Raw genomic sequence first — 15301 nt, 5'->3', positions numbered from 1 at the left:
AGATCCGTAAGGACGCTATAGTAATGGATAACGTGCGTCATATCCCTTGGGAGGGGCACAGCCCAATGGAGGCTGTGCTCGTGCAACGTAGACGTTGTACCAACCATCTGTCATATAGTACATAGAGCAATTGCACTACCCAGAGCTAAGATGGTACAAAACTGCACCTTACTAACAACTGCACAACTAACCTGTTAGAAAACGGTAACACTAACGAGCTAACTGTGCACTGAACTGGCCAAACTACGTACACGCTTTCCTTCAATGGCAAAGCTAGGTCGTTGACACTACGTCAAAGCCGACTGCACTGTGCAACTCTCCCAAGTCGTTCAAAGTACGTGGCCAAGTGACACAACCCAGGGGGAATAGGACAGGTTTGAGGGTGCTGCCGCACCCGTAGCACTAACCCCTGGGTCTTCTACTAACCCACGAACGAAGTGATGTTTCCGCGGTGTGGACGTGCGTGACGGCGAACGAGCTTTACTTCCGCAAAAGTAAGCTAGAAACTAGAAACAACGCCCAAGACCTCGTTATTTTCTCGACACAACCCCATGAGCGGTTGCCCCTCTATAGGGGCATGCAAAAATTTTTGAAGTCTAACACGTATATGGTCGGTAATTGTACCCCAAAAATGCGGTACTTTCCCGCCTAATGCCTGGCAGGAAAGTGTGCAGGAGAGCCAATCTTCTGTAGACACGGAAAAGGGGGCCGGTTTTGACCGACTTTGCAGGATAACGGACAGGGGCGCTTGGCAGGAAAAGGGTTAAATAACTTACAGGCCGTTTGGTGCATACTATTGTCATGTAGTTGTGACAGCATTTTTAGCTCATATTTGGTATGTATATAAATACCAAAAAGAGCTTATATGGTAAGTTGATGGCGTCTGTATGTATGTATGTGCAGATGTATGTCCGTCACACTCAAAAGCACCCAAACCGCCGCACCTACCATCACAGTATATGGTGTACAGGTAGACCCAGGGGTTGAGACCTGACGTTGTTCAAATGAACATGTCAGTGTCAAAAATATGCAAATTAGGTAAGAAAAAGGGGAAATCCTGCAAATGTGCGGGAGTGGTGGCATTAACTGAAACAGCCACACATCTGAGTTGGAGATTCTGTGATCTCTAACCTATTTGTATGCAGTGTACCTATTATGTGTAGGAGTGGTGGCAGCGACTGAAACAGGCTACTCCACTGACCTTGAGTCATTTCCTGTCATTGTTCATGAGCTGATATATATTGGCAGACCTGCTGAAACCATGAAGGACTGTGTTGAAACATTCCTCTGCTAAGCCTGTTCCTAAAGTAGACCTCCAGTACCATAAGTTTCAGACCTTATTTATTTTTGTCATTCTTGTTTTTCTGGTTTAAATATTTCTTAATGGACAAAGTCAAACCAAATATGAGCACATTGTCCTTGACGGTATTTTTGGTACTGCCAGATTGTTCATTATGGTTTCAAATTGTGGTTTAAAGAAATCATGAACAGTCGTAAACTATAGCTAGCATTTCGTTCATTTTGACGTTCCGAATCTGATCAATGTGAGCTGTGTCTTTGATGCTATTTTTAATTCGGCAACAGGCTTAGTTTTACCATAGACTCTCGAGAAAAACGGGACAGGCAACTCCGATAGAGAACAAAGGGTCTATGGGATTAGCAGCGTCTGATCTATCTTGGAATAATTAAGAGGTGTTAATGGGTCGGGGAAGGAATGAAGCTGGGCCCGATCGATTGCACAACGTCCGGTTAATAGACACGTGCATGCGGGTATACGGTAATGTTTTCGGATTACAAGTTATTCCGGATTACCCGCAAGTCCATTTTTAGAAATAAAAGTGTTACAACTATTTTGAGAAGAATTCGTCAAAATGGTTTTAAAGTACTTTTTAACATATTGGTACGAGATTCGATGCAACTAGAAGTCTGCAGGGAGTCAGTATGTTGCTGTAAAGTGACAAAGTTTCGAATAGAAATCCGAAAACATACCGCTGCAGTTCCAGACTTAACAGCAGTTGACATCACAGGGTTGTTTACATTCCGCAATCGTCCGTGTATCTCCGAATTTTCCCTCGTTTTTGCAGTTTTTTAACCGTCGGAATATTTTCTGTGCGAGGAGTGCTCCATGATTCGGTAAAGTATGTATGTTATCTACTGAAATGTTGTTGTTTGAAACTGTGAACAGCCAAATTTACGAGTACAGCGTTCAGCTTTGTGTAAATGCATGTCTACCTTACCGCTTCTGACTCCATCAACCGATGGATAGTCCCGATTTATCGCGAAGTTTCTCCTGACAGCGAAAGTCAGTGTTACAAATGTATTTTCTAGTACTTTGCGGATGTAAACATGTGTAGCTTATCCGAACTTTGGTGTTTCTTTAGGCTAAAACAGTACCAAAATGTTAGAGGTCGTTTTTGAGCTCCGATGGAGTAGTCATTTTTGTGTCCCTGATTTTCGTCAAATGTTGCGTGACAGATGAAATAAAGGTCAGATTTTCGTTTCGCAGGACTGGGGAAGTGTAAACCTGTCTAACTTGTAAATGTTTGTTGTTATCGGAGATTTTTATGGTAGGGAATGTAAACTTATATTGTCGATATCTAGCAAGAGTTTTCTGTAGCGTCTATGGCTAAATGTACACTGTTTTTATCGTCTGGTTTTTTCCCGTTGGCTTCGGCTTGAATCCAAAATGTGATCTTCATCGTTACCGGAACATTCACCATGACTAATATCAAAAAACCCTCAAAATTCTCTGTGTCATTACTCGGAACGTGCCATGCAAGAGCAAAGTGTACATATTCAGAACGTCAGTTTGATCGTTAATGAGATTCAGTGTTAAGTACGAAGTATTGTTGTCGGGGACCGCTTGGCAAATAAACTTTAATGTATTCAAAGATAGATCGCACAAAGAAACCTCAGCAGTTGCCTGTCCCGTTTTTCTCGAGAGTCTATGGTTTTACAAGTCTCAGTTCATTTTCTTTTCCTGTTGAAGGATCTTTACCCCCTCAGATACTAATCGACTTGGTCGTATTCATAGATATGTCATCAATGAAATGCCCATTGACTAACGTGATACAAACAACAAAATGCTAAAAAATTAATGTGGCATTACATTCATTGTAGGTGCAACATGAAATTGTATCAGGTTTAAGATATCATCAGACTACATACAGGAAAGGCATCCGAGGTAAGTCAAAATTCATTGAGTCTTTTATTAGTGCCCGCCTGAGCAGACGAAGTGAGGAGGGGACTTGAAGATTGAGTGGTGTGCGTCTGTGCGTCCATGGAGATATCTCAGACATGTGTGGACTGATTTCCTTCAAACTTGGTACAAGGGTAATAGAATAGCGAACATATGCACATAAAATTGTATGGGATACGATCCAATATGGCCACCAGGCGGCCATTTTTTGCTCACGTGTTTACACACGTGAGCATATGTCGCAGCGATGTCTGTCCGTCTGTCTGTCTGTCTGTCTGTCTGTTGGAGTGATATCTCAAAAACGGCTGATCAGATCAGAATCAAATCTGGTACATATATTCAGTTAGCAAATGGCAAGAACTGATTAGTTTTTGGTGGGTGTGGCTTGCATACTTTTTGCTCATTTGCATAATTAATGATTTTAGAAAAAACGGATATACATTAAAAACGACTACACACAATGTGATGAAATTTGCTACAAATGTTGACCACACCAAGATATATCAGCAGTGGGAACCATTAAGGGGTGACATGAAAGATAAATGCTAATTTGCATATTTAATGAACTTTCCTAACTAGGGATATATGTCTGATTTGACTCGATCAAAATTAACCAAACTTGGTATGTATATTAAAGATACTATGATTTAACATTGTTGAAAGTCATTAAGCGTTTTAATTTCAGCCAATTCCTGATTTGCATATTTCATGAACTTTGTTAATTAGGGATATATATTTGAATTGACTGGACCAAAGTTGATGAAACTTGCTACATGTATTGAAGCCACTATGATACAACATTTTTGAAAGTCACTAAGCTATTTACTTCAGCCAATTCCGAATTTGCATATTTAATGAACTTTCCCAATTAGAGATATATATCTGAATTAACTTGATTGTAGATGTTGAAACTTGCTATATACATCAAAGATACTGTGATATAACATTATTGCAAGTCAAAAGACATTTTTACTTCAGCCAAAACCTAATTTGAATATTAAATGAATTTTCATAATTAGGGATATATATCTGAATTGACTTGATCAAAATTGATGAAACTTGCTATGTACATTAAAGACACTATAATATAATATTATTGAAAGTCATTAAGCATTTTCTCTTCAGCCAATTCCTAATTTGCATATTTAATGATCTTTCTAATTAGAGATATTATCTAATTAGAGATATGTATCTGAATTGACTTGACCAAAGTTGACAAAAATTGCTACACATATTGCAGATACCATGATACAACATTATTGACAATCATTAAGCATTTTTACTCAAGCCAATTCCTAATTTACATATTTAATGAACTTTGCTTATAAGGGATATATACCGGGATTTACTTGATCAAAGTTGGCGAAACATGCTATGTACATTGATGATTATACCAGGTACCAGGTTAAAACAATATCGAAAGTCATTTCACATTTTCTTGTCATCTAATTTATAATTTGCATATCTAATGAGCTTTCACAGCTCGGTGTATATGTCTTGAAGGACTTGGCCAAGGGTAATTACACTTGCTATGTAAAGTGGTGATACAATAAGAGCAGTCAAATAACTTTAATATTTTTATTTCAGCTAATTACATATTTGTATACTTCATGACCTTTTAGAATTAATCGGCGGTGATTATTGTTCATTATGTTGATCATTATAATTTCAATGAAGTTGCAAACATGTGGCAAAGGTTCAAATTTACACATAACTTCAATATATAATGAAACACGTGAGCATTTTTAGTTCATATCTGGTGTTTCCTTTCTGTGGACATTTAATGCAGCTTTAATATGGACTGATTTCATTCAAACTTAGTGCAAGGACAATACAAATACACTATTACTCAAACATAAAAATAATATTTTTGATACAGTCAAATATGACTGTCTGGCGGCCATTCAGATCAAATATTCATATGTCCAGAGCTGTAACTCAAACATTCCTGCACAAATTTCTTTCAATCTTTACACAAAGGTAACACACACTGGTATGCATATGCATGTCGATTATTATTGTGATATGATTTACCAATTTCTAGTTATCCGACGTGAACAAATCTGAATCTGAGGCAGCATAATTTCTGAATCCCATTGCATACACAAATCTGAAGTGCTGAGAGCCAAATTTGCACCTGCAAATTAAAATTATATTTGGCGACTTATTTTGGACCTCACATTCGCATGTTCCTATCTCATTTACTCAAATGAGCACAAGGTGATTTCAGCATATTTCAATGCTTGTGTCCTGATAGTGTGTACACACACTTGTGACTATCACCCATTACTGGACTTATGACTTGAAAGTTCATTTACAAATGTATTTCCACACCTTCACCTTAGTACATTGACAAAATTTATATTTGGCGGGGACTATTTCATTGAAAATGACTTGTTTGTGTGTGTGTGTGTGTGTAGTAGTAGCAGCTTTATAAGGAACCATATATACCATATGCTTTCCTGTGTAGTTCATCTTTTTATGAGTAGTCAAGTCGGTTAAAACCGGCGGAATATTCAGATTTTCTTAAAGACTTATCTGATATATTCAAAAATTTGTCAGAGAAAACCACATTGAGAATTGTTCAAATGATAATTCAAATTGCTCTTGTAAATTGCGGGGCTTACTTTCTCATATACTGTCCAAAATGTGTGAAACCATTTTTCGAATGCTATAATAAGACTGTTTTCAGCCCTCCCAATTTTGACCTCAATTACATTTATTCACAGAGTGACAAAATACACAAAATATGGTTTACTGTAGTTTCAGAGGTAAAGTGCCGAAGCCAAAACCAAAATACATAAAAACCAGGAACTTCAAATCTTTTAACAGTCAACATTTTCTCAATGATCTTAGAAAATTTCCTTGGAGTTCACTCTTTCGTGCTCCTGATAGTAACATAGCCTGGAATGTATTTAAGACCTTTTTTAATTCAATTTGTGATATTCATGCTCCTTGGCGCATTTTTAAAGTCCGTGGCTACACAACACCATGGCTTACTGATGACATTAGAAAGCAGATTTATACACGAGACTACCTAAAAAGGAAGGCTCGCTTATCAGGAGATCAACGTTTCTATGATCAATATAAAATCCAACGTAACAAAGTCACGAGAATTCTGAAAGATGCAAAATCGGGCTATTACAATAACCTTATTCTTGAGAGTATGTCAAAGCCAGATAAATTATGGTCTGCTGTTAAACAGTCACTTCCATCATCAAAAAAGTCTGTAAATGTTAGCAGTTTAGAGGTTAACGGCAAGAATATCACAAACCCCATCGGTATAGCTAGAGCTTTTAATGAATTCTTCTCAACAGTAGGAAGAAATTTAGCAAGTAAATTCACCACAAGTCGTCATCACAGACCCTTTGTTTCCTCCAACCGTATGCATACCACATTTAAATTCAATCCCACCTGTGCTGAGGTCGTTGAAAAATTGCTGCATAAATTATCTGTCAAGAAAGCTTTTGGTTTTGACGGTATGTCACCCAAATTGCTGAAAGCCGCTGCACCTGTGATCTCTTGGCCGTTAGCTACTATATTCAACTACTCACTCCAAACGGGTGATCTACCCAATGATTGGAAAATTGCAAAGGTCTGTCCTGTGTATAAGGATGGGTCAGTACTAGATACTTCAAACTATAGACCTATATCATTGCTGTCTATCTGCCTTAAAGTATTTGAGAAAATTGTCCACCAACAACTGTATTTCTACTTAACTTCAAATAATTTTCTTAGTGTACATCAATCGGGGTTCCGCCCATCTCATTCCACTGCTACTGCTCTTGTAGATGTCACAGACTACATTTTAGAAAATACGCACAAGGGTTTGTACACGGGTGTCGTCTTTCTAGATCTAAAGAAAGCATTCGACACCGTTGATGTTTCACTTCTTTTAGATAAGCTTTCAGCTATTGGACTACAGGATAATGAGTATACCTGGTTTAAAAACTACTTATTCAACAGAAAGCAATGTGTCTCTGTAAATGGTGTGACATCTGATCTTCTCCCAGTTGACTACGGGGTTCCTCAAGGATCCGTCCTTGGCCCCTTATTATTTATCATTTACATCAATGACCTTCATGGTCAGGTTAGCAACTTAAAGTGGTTCTGTATGCAGATGACACTGCCCTGTTTTACGCTTCAAAGGATACTAAAGAAATTGAAACTAAACTGCAAGAAGATATGATGTCAATCAATGATTGTGTTAAGCGAAAACAAGTTGACACTGAATGTTAAGAAAACAAAGTGTATGATGTTTGGACCGCGTAGAAAACTGCGCGGCGATTCAACTAATTTAAATATCAAAGTTAGTAATGAATCTTTGGAACAAGTTGATACTTTCAAATATTTGGGTTTGTGGTTCGACAAACTTCTCACCTGGGACTCACATATTGCAAAATAAGTGCAAAAATTTCACAGAGGCTTGGTATAATTCGTAGAATCAGGTCTGCTTTACCGCAGAAAACTGCCAAAATGTTAGTTACATCTATGGTTTGCCAATTTTTGATTATGGGGATGTCGTTTGGTCAAACTGTACTAGTAAGTTACTGTCTAAACTCCAAATATTACATAATAGAGCTGGTAAATTAATACTAAATTGCCACCCTTACACCCCGTCATGTCAAGTAAGGCAAACTTTAAACTGGTATTCGCTACTAGAAAGACAGAATTTTCATATTTGCTCATCGATGTTAAATGTTACCATGGTATAGCTCCACACTATTTGTTAGAATGCTTCACACGAGTCTCCAATACACATAAATACAATACACGTTTCAGTTATGCTAGCACTGTTTACATTAAACCAGCTCATAATAATTATGCAACACGTAAGTTTACTCATAGAGGTGGAAAGCTATGGAATTCATTACCTGATCACGTAAAGCAGGCAAATACTTTTAATCACTTCAAATCACTGTATAAAGATCATTATGTATAGTTACTGTATAGTATGTGATTTTTGTCACAGTTCTGTAATTTATTGTCCTTGTGATTCTATGTATATTTATTGAGTGTTTGCTGTTTTTTTATACTGAGTGAGGGCCTCAATGGAAAGAAGCTGATCAACTAGTTTGTGAGGCTTATTGAGATACCCTGAATAAAGATATTTAAAATAAAAATAAATAAAAAAATAAATAAAATACACCCATTCATACTAGGCGGGATCAATTTTATAGTGTGTTTTTTGAGTAGGTAAAGTATGTAACCAACACAACCAAACAAGAAATTAGAAATGGTGCAAGTGGCACCATTTCTCATGCTGCAGTAGGATGAACCATGAACATCACCAGCGTTAGCATCTCTGTATGTGTTGAATCCTTACCTCCAAGAATTAAATAGCTGCTTTTGTTAATTTCAGTTGATAAGACCACATACATGGTTGGCAGTTATGGACCTAAAGCAGAATCTCACCAGTACATAACGCCAATTGATGAAGCACCTAAAGGTATGGTGTCAAGAGGCCACTACACTGTCAAGAGTAAATTTATTGACGATGACAAACATGAACATCTTAGCTGGGAGTGGTCATTTGATATTAAGAAAGACTGGGAATAGCAACTTTACTGTTCAAAATAATGAAAATTCTGTGTATTGTTGTTAGTAGGCAAGTATTGTATTAGTTGTGCACCAAACATATAACTAGAGGAGGGAACAGGGTCTTTCCACAATTCATTGCTACAGGCACCGTTCCTGCTCAGAAATAGATAAAGACTGCTTGAAATCATCACATACCAATTGTTACCTTTCCTCCATTAAATATTAAAAGTGCAATTTTTTGGACAATTGAGGTACAAATCATTGATCTTCCACAGGAATAATGTTGACTTCCAAAGATTATAAGATTATCAATGTGTTTATCAAGTTTTGAAAGTATGGATAACACAGGCCGGTGAATGTTGATAGATGTTAATATACATTGTACTTAATAATGTTTTCAGAAAGATACTGAAAATTAGTGATTGAGCTGTAACTTTTACCTTCAAGGATAATGTCTTTACTGCTCTTTGAATTGGCATCTTGCCAGCGGATGTGTAGACAGGTTAATTCACAAATTACAACACTTAACTTTGTTGCCAAAATTAATCAATGAACAAATGATTCCAAGATTGTGAGATGTAAATTTCAACGTTTGCTTTGGAATTTGGAAACCTCCCTCCTCAGTTAGTGAAGAAATGTAAGATAACCGGGACTTCATCTTGTCAAGTTATTTTTTGTTTATAACCATGCTGTAGCCCCAAGGCATGTTTATCTCCAAAGCACTTAGCCATTTTCATCCATTGCATAAAGAACAATCACCTTTATAATGTTTGAACAAAAATAATTACCAGTAATGTTAAACAGACAGGTCAACTCTTGATTTATGGCAAAAACTGAAATATCATGTGTACTACATATCGTACAAACAATAGACTGATATTGCACATTTGGTACCACAGTAAATTTGCTAAGGATTGGAAACAGTGACACATAATTTGGCATGATGTAATACCTTTCCTACTTTCCCCCGCTATAAATGCACTAATATACCAGGACAAACTTTGTAACATAGTCCAGCCCTACAACCTTTAACATTGCCTATATAACTTCCATAGCAATTTTGTTAAGCTCCATAGCTGACCTATCCTCAAACAGGGCTAGAAAATAGAAATGTGTGACACACCAATCTGGAAACTGTCCAAACTGATTATATGAAATAAATTTCAAACTTTGATTCTTATAGTTTAATCTTAACTGCATGTGAAAGGTCATGCTCACTAAATCTCCTTCACCACTGTGTGCCAATAACTTGGACCATAATTCCTATCTTGACCCCTATCAAGTATCTCTCAGTTTTTACCATGCCAACTTAACAGAACAGATCTATTTTGCTGAAATGAAACATAAGTGTATGTGATTAAACTGTGAAACAGATGGTCACCGTTGCTTTTTGCATAATGAAATCAGACAACAACGTAATTAGATGAAAGTGTAATCAGCAATCGGTATTTCATGCATTGTTTGCAGCATAGATGACCTGGCACAGTAACCATGTCTTGCTAGCATTTGTAATGACAGACCATCACATGTGCACCAATGTTTTAGCAACATTCACTTTCCAATACCATTAGCATTTTTTAAATTGAATCGTGGTGATATGTGTGTTATATGTCATTGTCGTTTTGGTATTTAGACACTCAAGCTGTCCACTTGAAACAGATTGAAGAATGTGAACTTAAAAATGCTCAGAGTATTGAAAAGTCAAAAGAAATCACAATATCTGACATGTATCTTCACTATTTTCAATGTGTCTTCAGGTTGCTTGATGAGTCTGTAAGATGTTGAGCAACTGACAGAAATACGACATCAAAACAAAAGAATATATTCATTTCTCAGGATGTATTCACTTTCAACCAACCAGCAGCAATGCTCACCAACTGTGAAATGTATAAAGACCTCAGTCAAGTAGATTTGACTGTGTGTCAATACTGGTTTAGCGTTTTGTGTCTTATTCAAGTGATATGCTCTATTTTTCATAAAACATGGAGTTCTTAAAATATGAAGAGAGCAGTGAGAACTGCCACCAGAATGGGTTTTGATGACATATTAATCTGAGAAATAATGGTGATTTTTAGAGGGAATTAGCCTGTATAGCAAAAGTGTAGGTGGTACTGGGTTGAAAAGGAGACAAAATGTAAATAGAAAGAAGAGTAGAAGAAATTATGAGACTTGATCATCTTACTTTCTCATCACTGTTCTTATGTTGGTACTATCAGTAGCTTTTTTATAAGACTTTTTTTGAATCTATGCAGTAATTCTCTTCATTAAGCACAATTATTTACAGAACGTTCCTGCTGTCAATGTCTCTTTTTTGTAATCTTGATATTAAAAGCGCCAATATGAAAAAGTTTCCATGATGTTGCATTATATTTAAGCAATACCGGTATGTGTGGTTCATGTAGCAGTGTTGTCCACATCCAAATATATGTGAATGTATTTGTGTCCTATCCATGCAAATGGTATCAAATGTGTGTTAGTGTGTATATATTAATTCATCTGGACTAATGCTTTGCCTTAAACGTTTTTGACTGGATTGCTGCTTAACTTCTGTTGTCATATGTGGACATTTGAAGCTTATCTCATAGAAGAAAAAATCCAGTCTGTGTGCATGTATCTTCTTAGTATGTCTTGATGTCTGTTCACTGCATCTACTCTTAAACTGCTGTGTGAATAGCGTTGCTCTCATATGATGTCATTTTTCTGTCATTAATATGCAAAAATTATTATATTTGTCCTTATTTTCCAAAAAAACGACAAAATAAAACCAGCTAGTGATATTGATACTAAAAGTCACACTAATTAAAAACTCAGACTACAAGCTGCAACGCTAGCCACGAATGCAATGATAAAATTTGTCTGATGCCACGTATGTGCAGCTATATCTAGTAACAGACTCAAAATCTGAATCAGTTCTATTGATAGTATGCTTTAATATTTGATGTTGATATACTCACTGGATGAAGAGTTCCCATTGTTCAAATGAAAGTTATAGTCCTAAAAATATGAAAATGAGGTTGAAAAAGGTGGAAACAGTGGAAAGCCTAGAACTTTGAAACTATTGGTCAGATTCCTCAGAAAAGCTCCATGTTCACGCATGAGCGTCTGTCTGTCTGCATGATCTTAGGGACAGCCCTCGTCAAAAATTTAAGAACTGAGGAACCTTCCTTCTTAGCATTTGATGTGCAGAGACATCACAGAGTGGAAATGTGAATTTGTACAAATGAACATGTGTCAAAAATATGCAAGTGAGATGAAAAATTATTAAAATTGTAAAAAGCCTAGAACTCAGAAAGCACTTGTCCAATTCCTCCGATTTCTAATTCATTGCAACCTAAGTTAGGTATATGTGAATTGCAAAATTTTCATGGCAGTGTTTTTAGTTTTGTAATTTTTGTGAATTGTTTCTTTTTATTCAGTTTTTAAGAAAAACATTTTCTCTGTAGTTTGCTAAATTTTTTCCGCTGTCAGCGACGCGGAGCTTATCAAATAGGTTGATTTTCCGTCGTCGTCCGTCGTCCGTCGTCGTCGTCCGTCGTCCGTCAACAATTGCCTTCTCCTCTGAAACCGCAAGTCCAATTGCTTTGAAATTTTATATGCAGCTCACTTGGGGTGACCTCACTTAAGTTTGTTCAAATCGTGGTGAAATTTGCATATGTGTATTTTTGGGGCATTTTTTGGTGTTTTTGGTAAAAAAATCTTCTTCTCTGGAACCGCTTGTCCGATTGCTTTGAAATTTGATATGCAGTTTACTTAGGGTGACTTCAGCCAGATTTGTTCAAATCGTGGTGAAATTTGCATACTTGTATTTTTAAGGCAATTTTTGTCATTTTTGGTAAAAAAATCTGTAAAAATCTTCTTCTTCAAAACTACCAGTCAGATAGCTTTGATATTTGGTACATATGTCCCTAGGGATGATCTATTTCAGATTTGTTCAAATTGTGCAGAAATATGCAAATTTGCATTTTTAAGGCAATTTTTGCCATTTTTGGTCAAAAAATGTATTTCTCTAAAAGTACTGGTCTGATAGTTTTGAAATTTGGTATACAGGTTTCTATAGGGGAACTAAGTAATATGTATGGAATTTCTGATGAAATCTGTATTTTTGTATTTTTGGGGCAATTTTTGCCATTTTTGGTCAAAAATGTGTATTTCCAAAACTACTCATCTGATAGCTTTGAAACTTGGTATACAGGTTCCTACAGATAAACTAAATGATATTTATTGAAATTATGATGAAATCTGCAATTTTGTATTTTTGGGGCAATTTTTGCCATTTTTGGTCAAAAAATGTGTATTTCCAAAACTACTCATCTGATAGCTTTGCAATTTGGTGTACAGGTTCCTACAGATCACCTTAATGATATTTATTGAAATTATGATGAAATCTGCAATTTTGTAATTTTGGGGCAATTTTTGCCATTTTGGTCAAAAAATGTGTTCTCATAAAGTACTGGTCTGATAGCTTTGCAATTAGGTATACAGGTTTCTACAGATGAGCTAAGTAATATATATGGAATTTCTGATGAAATCTGTAATTTTGTATTTTTGGGGCAATTTTCGCCATATTAGGTCAAAAAATGTGTATTTCCAAAACTACTCATCTGATAACTTTGAAATTTGGTATGCAGGTTTCTATAGATGAACTAAATAATATTTATCGAAATTGTGATGAAATCAGCAATTTTGAATTTTTGGGTCAATTTTTTCCATTTTGGTTAAAAATGTGTTTCTCAAAATATACTGTTTTCGTGTCTTGTAAGCCCTTGGGGCTGGGTGAGGCAGCCAAGCTGTTTAAGACCACACATGACACTTTAATAAATTGATATAACATAGCATAACATAACTGCTCTAACAGCTTTGAAATTTGGTATACAGGTTTCTATAGATGAACTAAATTTGATCTTTTGAAATTATGATGAAATCTGCAAATTTTATTTTTGGGGCAATTGTTGCCATTTTTGGTCAGAAAATTTTATTCTCCATAAAAATTACTTATGAGATAGCTTTGGTTGACATGTTCTTAGGGATGATCCCATGTGATATATTCAAAGTATGACGAAATCTTCGATTGTGTATTTTTGCAGCTATTTTAGCTACTTTTTTCTGGCCACTGCATTGAGCTATCAAAGATTTCCACCTTCTTCATCAACATGTGTCAAAAATAGTTATTCTCTACATAAACACAGCGGAGCTATATCGGCCGCTAGGTCGCTAAATTTTTTCAGTTATAAAGACTTTATTTGAAAACAGTACTTGAGGTGATTTTGAAAGGTTTTGTTTCAATCAAATATAATTTTATCAATGTTAAAGGCGCGGGCTGGTTAAAAGGGAGCAAGATGGTGGTAACTCTAATTACCCATGGTACCTCTGACAGAGCAACACAGGGGGAAAGGCTGCAGAAAAATCCAGGAAATCTAGCCAGTATCAACACACTGTTGGACTAGGGAAGCTTTCATTATTTCCGTGAAGGGAGCAGTGGAAATGACACACGGTTGGATTAATGTTCAGTTACCTGCTTTCTCCAGCTTGTTTTATATAGGTCAAGAAATGATGCTGTTAGGGAGCGTTATCAAGCTCACTGCACTGAGGGCAATGAACAATTCCTATTACTTACATATTAGAGATATAGCAAGTTTTGTCAGGGAAATTATTTAACAGTTGCCTGTACTGAGACTACCAGTACCATGAAAAGTTAAATAATACTTTTAGGTGAAATTCAAATATCATAATTGTTGTCCACATCTGAACTTTTAAATACCCTATTTGAATCAAGTACATTTGTATCAATTATCAAACACGTATAAAAGTGCAAATTAATTGTTAAGCATTTAGAAAGGGTTTGAACAGAGTTTTTGTTCTGAAAGTGTGTTCGACTCCTGCCGTCGGGAGGTTGATCAGTACGGTTATTGTTACCATGGAGTAATATGTAACAGGTTTGACCTGAGAGCGAGCGCAGCGTAGGGTATATCGTCATTGATGTTTTCAGGCAATAGCATGCTAATTTCTGTGTTTGATCATATTAATGCATGATGCATATCTTGGCCACTGAGTTTGAATTGTTGTCAATTGTTTTCTATAATAACATTTATGGCAATTTAACTCGGAAATGCCAAGTTCACTAACGAAAATTATTTAAAACTGGTAAATTACATGATTCCAATCAGTTTATTGTAACAGGGGCGGGAACAGAGGCAGTCTAATGTAAAGCACGTACTTGGATATTCCCGTCGGTAGCTCTCATGCACATGATATTCAATTCTCGCGCTTGTTTCAAAATGGCGGCGCCTAGTGATGACCGAATCGGGCTTTCAAAAGTGATCGAAAATAGTCATTTTGAATCAAATTTCACACTTTCTTCGGAACAGAGAGATTCTTTTGTCGGAAATACACATTGTCGAGTAGGATTTGTGTTAGATGATATCTTTATTTTCACGAAATCCGTGTAAAAGTATTCAAAATGGCCGCCTCCATGGAAGTGCATGCTCTCTTTTCAAACTCGTAGGTATATAGAGATTCCATTCTAATTTTCGTGTACACGCGTTAGTCTTAATGCTCGCTTCG

The 15301-nt window shown here is 36.3% G+C and overlaps 1 protein-coding gene across 2 annotated transcripts in view; it reads left to right on the top strand.

Annotated features, from left to right (window-relative positions):
• Nucleotides 1-11092, top strand: part of LOC139152181 (rho GDP-dissociation inhibitor 1-like) — a 37821-nt gene extending 26729 nt beyond the window's left edge. For both annotated transcript variants that reach the window (XM_070725300.1, XM_070725301.1), the window contains exons 5-6: nucleotides 3121-3184; nucleotides 8562-11092. In XM_070725300.1, the coding sequence (XP_070581401.1) occupies nucleotides 3121-3184; nucleotides 8562-8758 (261 nt within the window). In that variant the 3' untranslated portion in view covers nucleotides 8759-11092. The remainder of the gene's footprint in view (nucleotides 1-3120; nucleotides 3185-8561) is intronic.
• Nucleotides 11093-15301: the final 4209 nt, after the last annotated feature.

The sequence above is a fragment of the Ptychodera flava genome, chromosome 15, assembly GCF_041260155.1.
Source record: "Ptychodera flava strain L36383 chromosome 15, AS_Pfla_20210202, whole genome shotgun sequence".
NCBI lineage: Eukaryota > Metazoa > Hemichordata > Enteropneusta > Ptychoderidae > Ptychodera > Ptychodera flava.
The sequence above is the reverse complement of the archived record's forward strand: the minus strand, read 5'-3'. Positions and strand labels throughout refer to the sequence as shown.